A 7,112-nucleotide genomic window follows, 5' to 3' on the forward strand; every position below is an offset into this window, starting at 1 on the left:
AGGGTGCCGCGCCCATAAAAAAAAACCCCCCAAAAAAAAAAAAAAAAAAAAAAAAAAAAAGAATATAGCCAGTAACTATTTCAGTTCAATTACCATGAGGGATAGCTTTATGAAGAATAGAACTTGGAGCCTTGAGAGCTGGCACGCAGGTGCAGCTTTCTTCTCTTGTGTAGGGGAATCCTAAAGGGCATCCCACGTGATAGGCCTTGAAGGAGGACTTCACAGGACACAGAGAGGAAGGCATTGATAATGGTGGTAGTGGGGCCTGCAGGTGGCTTACTGGTTACAGTGCTGGACTCTCATGTGGCTAACTGCATTTTTTTTAGGAGAGGCTTTTGCAATAGGGTGTGTAGGCTCACCAGAAAGACAGACAGAAAGTGAGAAATCACCCGCCAGGGAGGATGACCATGCTGCAATCCCTTCTCCTCCATCCTCCTCTCAGGATCTTGGGCACACATGCACACGTGCCCGTTGTGAATTAAGCTGCCTGGTCTGGCACATGAACCACAGTCGACTACTTGGGAGTCCAGCAACATAGCCATTACGTTATCTGCTGGTCCCACTAACTGCAATTTGAGTTCCAAACCCAGTGCTTGAAATTCATACCACGTACGTGTACGTGCATGCCCCAAATCCCAAGAGAATGGAGAAGGGATTGCAGCATGGTCACCCTCTCCGAGGGTGACTTCTCTTTTTCTGTCTCTCTCTCAGGCAAGCTCACGTGCCCTATAGCAAAAAATATATATATATATATAGATAGATAGATAGATAGATAGATAGATAGATAAATAGATAGTAAAATACCAGCTACATGAAGAGTTGGTATGTGCCAGACACTGTGCTTTATATATTTTACCAAAATGGTTCTCAAAGATTGTAATGCCCCCTCCTGCCCTACCCTATCCCTGGGAATATTTGGAAACTGGTGGGAGCTTTTTTAGTTGCTTCAGTGGTGAGCATTTAGTGGAAGGACTCAACAATGCTTAATGTTCTGCAGTGCCTCATTTGCAATAAAAAAAAATCATCCTGGACAAAATGTTAAGTGTCCCTGTTTTGGAATGACTATCTAATTAAAATTTGGCAGTAATTTTTTGAGCAAGATAGAATTGTTCTTACTCTGGAGTTGTAGAAACTGAAGCTGAGAGAAGTTAAGTAACACTCAGCATCATGTTGCTGATGAATGGGGGAGCCTGGATTTGAACTCAAGCAGTTGATTCCTGAGTTATCTCTCTCCCTCTCTCTTTTTTAAATGATTATTTATTTAATTTTAACAATAATATTATTGTTTGCTATAGTGCACATGCATTCACCAGAGAGAGGCAGACAGAGAGAGGAAAGAGAGGAGGAAAGTGAAAAAGCAAGCCACCAGGTCCGGGACTCAAATTGTGGTTGTCCATGTGGGAGTCCAACATCCCCGCCACCATGCCACCTGCTGTCCCCCCCTCCAAATCATCTCTTAACCATTGTACTAAACTACCTCTCTGGTATTAAACAGCAAGGGAACAACACATGCAGAGGTGTGTGAATTGAACAATATCTGGCTGTTCCAGAATAAGGTGAAAAGTTCGAGTAGAACTTCAATAAATGATATTCCTTTTTTCTTTTTTGAAGAGGTTTGTTTTGCTGTAGGACGCATGCGCTTGCCAGAAAGACAGAGCCAGAAAGCGAGAAATCACCTTCCAAGGGGGATGGCCACACTGGGATGGCCACACTGCAATCCCATCTCCTTCATTCTCCTCTCAGGATTTGGGCATGCACGCATATGCACCCGCCGTAAATTTAAGCCACCAGGTCTGGGACCCAAACCACAGTCGACTACCTAGGAGTCCAGCGACATAGCCATTATGTCAATTGCTGGTCCCAATAATATTCTTTTTAATTGCCAGTAGGCTTGTGCACCAGAGAGTGAGAGAGAGAGAGAAAGCAAGCAAGCACCTGCCAATGGGGTGTGGTCTCACCACAATATTTTTTCCTCCCTTCCTCTGTCCCATCAGGATTTTAGGCATGAGCTCACATATACCTGACATGTTTTTATTTACTTTACTTTTCTTTTTAATTTGCTAGGGTGTGTGTACTTGCTGGGGAGTGAGAAAGTACACCCCCCGCCCCATGGGGGATGACCACACTGCAATACCTTTTCTTCCATTCTCCTCTCAGGATTTTGGGCACACATGCACAGTGGGAGTTAAGGCACCCAGTCTAGGACTCAAACCATAGTTGGCTACGTAGGAGTCCAGCAACATAACCATTGCTCCATTTGCTGGTCCACTGACTTTTTACTTTCTATCATACAAGAAAAGAATATGGAACTGGGGGGAACAAAAGAAGACCAAGAAAAGCAGATATTGGGGCCAAGCACATGTAAGGCTTGGTTTCAGCTCTGTGAAATCTTGAGCAAGTTACTTAACCTCTCCCCTAATAGAGGTGAGTGCTAGTGATTGTCATGGACATTAAGTAATGCAATGTACATAGAGTGGCCATAGCTGGCATTCACGGAAAGTCAGATTCCTTGCTTCTCCTCCCTTGAGAGGGAGTTAGGATTTAACTTGGAGGTGGCAAATAGTCCGTGTTGGGTCAGGTTGATGGTACGTTCCTTATAAACCACATCGCCTCATACCCTGTCAATCTGGGGATGATCTGGAAAATATGAGGCAGGTGAGGGGGTGGGCACTGTGGTGACCTCATTCCATCCGAGGTCACTCTACTGCCCCACATTTTCCACAGGCTCCAGCAACCTGGGTGGTTGATGACACCTTAGGGAAAGTTTCCTCTCCACTGTCTGATTTGTTTCATCGTTTTTACCAGCCTGATTTTCACCTTTTGTGCATATGACTGTTCTTGATTTCTTGCTACAGAAACAAGTCTCCAGGCTCTTCAAAACATGCCCAAAGTGCTGCGTGATGTCGAAGCCCTTAAACAAGAGGCATCTTTTCTGAAAGAACAAATGATCCTAGTCAAGGAAGATATTAAAAAATTTGAACAGGACACATCTCAGTCGATGCAGGTATATTTTGGCTCCTGTCCTAAATGTTGATTCTTATTTTTGGAAGATGTCCACTCTTGTAAAGGATTTAGAACAGCACAGCACTGTGAGAGACAAACCTTAACTTGAAATTCTACCCAGGGGCTACATAGGAGTGCAAGTAGTAAAAATGTGCTGTTCTGCAAAGTTGATCCACGTGGGAAGGGGCCAGGTTCACTTCTGGAGACCTCCTGGGTACACTGGGCACCATGCCCGTGATCTGGGACTGACTGAGGCTTCGAATAGGTCCAGTCAGGAGCTTGTTGGCAGTGTTATCTCTCTCTTACTTGCTCATGGAAGAAATAAACAAACTTAAAAAAAAAAGAAGAAGAATTCTACAGCACGAACTACCGTTGTGCTTGGTTCTTTCAGCTTATTCATCTCTTCAGTATCTGCTGAATAAATTTAGCCAGGTGATTGGTACTTTAAGGGGTACAAAAGCTCCCTAAAGATAGGAACATGCCGGGACCAGCAGTTGGCATAATGGCTATGTCACTGGACTCCCATGTAGTCGACCACGGTTTGAGTCCTGGACCCGATGGCTTAAATTCACACCAGGCACATAGGCATGCGTGCCCAAGATCCTAAGAGGAGAATGGAGGAGAAGGGATTGCAACATGGCCATCTCCCCTGGGGGATGATTTCTCGCTTTCTGTCTCTCTGTCTCTCTCTCTCTCTCTTTCTGGTGAGCGCACGCGCCCTATAACAAAAACCTCTCCAAACAAAAAGACAGGAGCATGCCGCGATACCTATGCTTTCAGTTCCTGGTGGTAGATAGCGAAAAAGAACTGCTACATGTTTTTGACCCTCGATTTCTCCTTCAGGTATTGGTAGAAATCGACCAGGTGAAGTCCAGAATGCAGCTTGCAGCTGAATCTCTTCAGGAGGCAGACAAGTGGAGCACATTGAGCGCTGACATTGAAGAGACATTTAAGACACAAGTAAGTTTCTTGTTGTGAAATGTCTTGAGGTTTGGAGAAAGCAAGCAAGATATCCCTTCATCAAAGCCGTAGGGGACAGTCAACAGTGATACACAGAAACATTCAGGCCTCTGGCGAGGAAGCTCTAAAGCTGCTCTGAGTGGTTCCAGCTGTTCAGTTTGTACCCTCTGCTTGACTGAAGCCTCTTACAGGCTTATACAGAAAATGAGTTCAGGAGAAGCCTCAATGAAAATGCACAGGCAGGTCAGCTGCGGCTGTAAAGTGGTAACACCACGTTCTGCTGTGCCAAAGGCACAGGGCAAGGTCCCGGTTCACTTTCTGAGATCTCCCTGTAAACACTGGGCATATGGGGGTGCCTGTGACCCTGGCTGGCTTAGGCTAGGGTTGGATCGTGGCTTGAAGAGTGTTGAGGGCCTTATTGCTCTTCCTCTCATTAAAAAAATAAGTAAACAGACTTTTACTTATGTTTTTAAAAGTACACAGTGGACTAGCAGATGGCATAATGGTTACATCTCCTGGCCTCCCACATCGTCGACGGTGGTTCAAGTCCCAGACCCGCTGGCTTAAAACTCACACCAGGCATGTGTGCATGCGTGCCCAGAATCCCAAGAGGAAGATAGAGGAGAAGGGATTGTGGCATGGCCATCTCCACTGGGGAGTGATTTCTCACTTTCTCTCTGTCTCTCTCCCTGTCTCTTTAGCTAGCACACGTGCCCTATAGCAAAAAAAATCTAAAAAAAAAACAGCATAGGCAGAGGAAATGGGAAGGGGTAGGAAAGCATGGGCGTGGGTAGGGACACCACACGTGGGACCTTGGCAAGTTCTTTAACCCTCTGCAGCTGCCAAGTGTGGAGAGTACAGATTGACCATTCCTAGTCCAAATATGAAACACTCCAAAATTCAAAACTTTTTTCACACCAGTGTGACACACCACAAATGGAAAATTCCTCACCCTACAGCAGTGCCCTCCCATTTGTACCACTGCAGGGTCATAGTCAAAACCTTGCAGTGGAGAAATATCATGTAAAATTACCTATTGTTAATGCTATGGGTATAAGGCATATATGAAATTTAAATGAATGTTGAGACTTGGCTCCCATCCCCAAGGTTTCTGTATATGTCCATGCAAATATTCCAAAATCCAAAAGTGTCGGAAATGTGAAACACTTCTTAGTCCCAAGCATTTTGGATAAGAGAAATGCCAACACTTCTGATACCTAGCTATATAAGGATGAAGTGAGATGATCTTTTACTAAAAAGATTTTTTTTTAATTTTTTTTTTAGAATTTTTAATTTTATTTATTATTATTATTATTTTCAATTTTCCATTTCCCCAGCGAGATGGCCATGCCACAGTCCCTTCTCCTCCATTCCCCTCTTGGGATCTTGGGCATGCACGCACATACACCCGGTATGAGTTTAAGCCACTGGGTACGGGACTTGAACCGTGGTTGACTACATGGGAGTCCAGTGACATAGCCGTTACCCCAGTCCCGATTTAAAAAAATTTAATGAGCGAGAAAGAACATGGGAGGAAGAGACAGAGATGTCTTGACAGGGTCTTGTCACACTCCTCCTGCCACAGCCTTCCTGCTAACTGTGACCATAGGTGCATGCCACTGTGCCCGGCCTGTGTGGTTAGGGCTGGGAGCTGAACTTGGGCTCCCCTGTGGCCTTGGCCACCCTACGACAGTGCCCTCCCATTTGTGCCACTGCAGCTGGGCAAAACACTCATTTCTTTTTCTTTTAGGTTTTTGTCAGAAGCTATGTGCATACACCAGAGTAAAAGAGAGAGAGGAGGAAAGTGAGAAATTACCCACCAAGGGGGAGAGCCATGCCACAATTCCTTCTCCAGGCTACTCTTGGGATTTGGAGCATGCACTTACACGTGTCTAGAGTGATTTTCAAACTGCCAGGTCAGGGATTTGATCTGTGGTCAGACACATGGGAATCCAGTACCTTAAACACTACATCAGCTTTGGCCCCCCAAAACTCATTTTTAACTGTAAACCAAAGTGAATTACTTATCTCTTTAAAAAAAATTCTTTTCTGGGGGGGATGTTTTTGCCATAGGGTGCATGTGCAAGACAGAGAGACAAAGAGACAGTGACAGGGAAAGTGAGAACTCACTCCCTGGGGAGATGGCCATCACACAACTCCTTCTCCATTCTTCTGCTGGGATCTTGGGAATGCATGTACACACACCACTGATTTATTATATATATGCGACCACAGTAATCTTTCAACACATAGATTGGCACATGCCTTTTCCCTGTTTCCCTCTCTTTCTCTCTATTTTTTTTTAAGGTTTTTGTTATAGGGTACATGCGCTCACAAGAAAGAGACAATGAGAGGGGAAGTGAGACATCACCCCCTGGGGAGATGGCCATGTTGAAATCTCTTCTGTGTTCTCCTGGAGTTTTGGGCACATATTGCACATGTGCCAGCATAAATTTCAAGCCACCAGGTTGGGGATGCAAACTACTGTCGCCCATATGGGAGTCCAGCGCCTTAAACACTATGCCACCTGCTGGTCCCTCTTCCCTCTATTTTAACTTTCAACAGTTCCCCATTTTCTTTGTGCATCTTTGTGTGTGGGAGGGTGGGAGGTGTTTTGGAGACAGGGTCTTGCCAAGTCATGATTCTCCTTCCTCAACCTCTTGAGTAGCTGGGACTAAAGGTATGTGCCACTGCACCCAGCTCTTCCTTTCCTTTCCTTTTCTTTTCTTTTTTAGAGTTTTTTGCTGTAGGGTGCATGCTATAGGGTGCTGGAAAGACAGAGAGACAGAAAGCAAGTAATCAGTCCCCAGGGGAGAATGGTCACGCTGCAATCCCGTCTACTTCATTCTCCTCTCAGGATTTTGGGCACACACACGCAGGCACCCGTTGTGAGTTTTAAGCTGCGAGGTCCAGGACTCAAACTGCAGTCAACTACAAGGGAGTCCAGCGATGTTATCATTATGCCATCTGCTGGTCTCTATACCAAGCTCTTTAGAGAACTGAACCTTGGCCTCCCCTCTGGCCTCGACCTGCTGAGCAGCACCGTCCAGTGCACACTACTGAGGCTGAACCAACAGTTCTCCACTTGCCACTGGAGAAATTCCAAGCCCATTAATGTCTTTCACAACAGGGTTGGGGCTTGCTTTTCA

General features: G+C 45.4%; 1 protein-coding gene across 2 annotated transcripts in view; it reads left to right on the forward strand.

Moving 5' to 3' along the window:
• Window positions 1–7,112, forward strand: part of COG7 (component of oligomeric golgi complex 7) — a 92,456-nt gene that overhangs the window by 1,293 nt on the left and 84,051 nt on the right. For both annotated transcript variants that reach the window (XM_014587741.2, XM_006148310.3), the window contains exons 2-3: window positions 2,856–3,004; window positions 3,847–3,963. In XM_014587741.2, coding sequence (XP_014443227.1) covers window positions 2,856–3,004; window positions 3,847–3,963 — 266 coding nt within the window. The remainder of the gene's footprint in view (window positions 1–2,855; window positions 3,005–3,846; window positions 3,964–7,112) is intronic.

The sequence above is a fragment of the Tupaia chinensis genome, unplaced genomic scaffold (assembly GCF_000334495.1).
Source record: "Tupaia chinensis unplaced genomic scaffold, TupChi_1.0 Scaffold000231_2, whole genome shotgun sequence".
NCBI classification, from domain to species: Eukaryota; Metazoa; Chordata; class Mammalia; order Scandentia; family Tupaiidae; genus Tupaia; species Tupaia belangeri.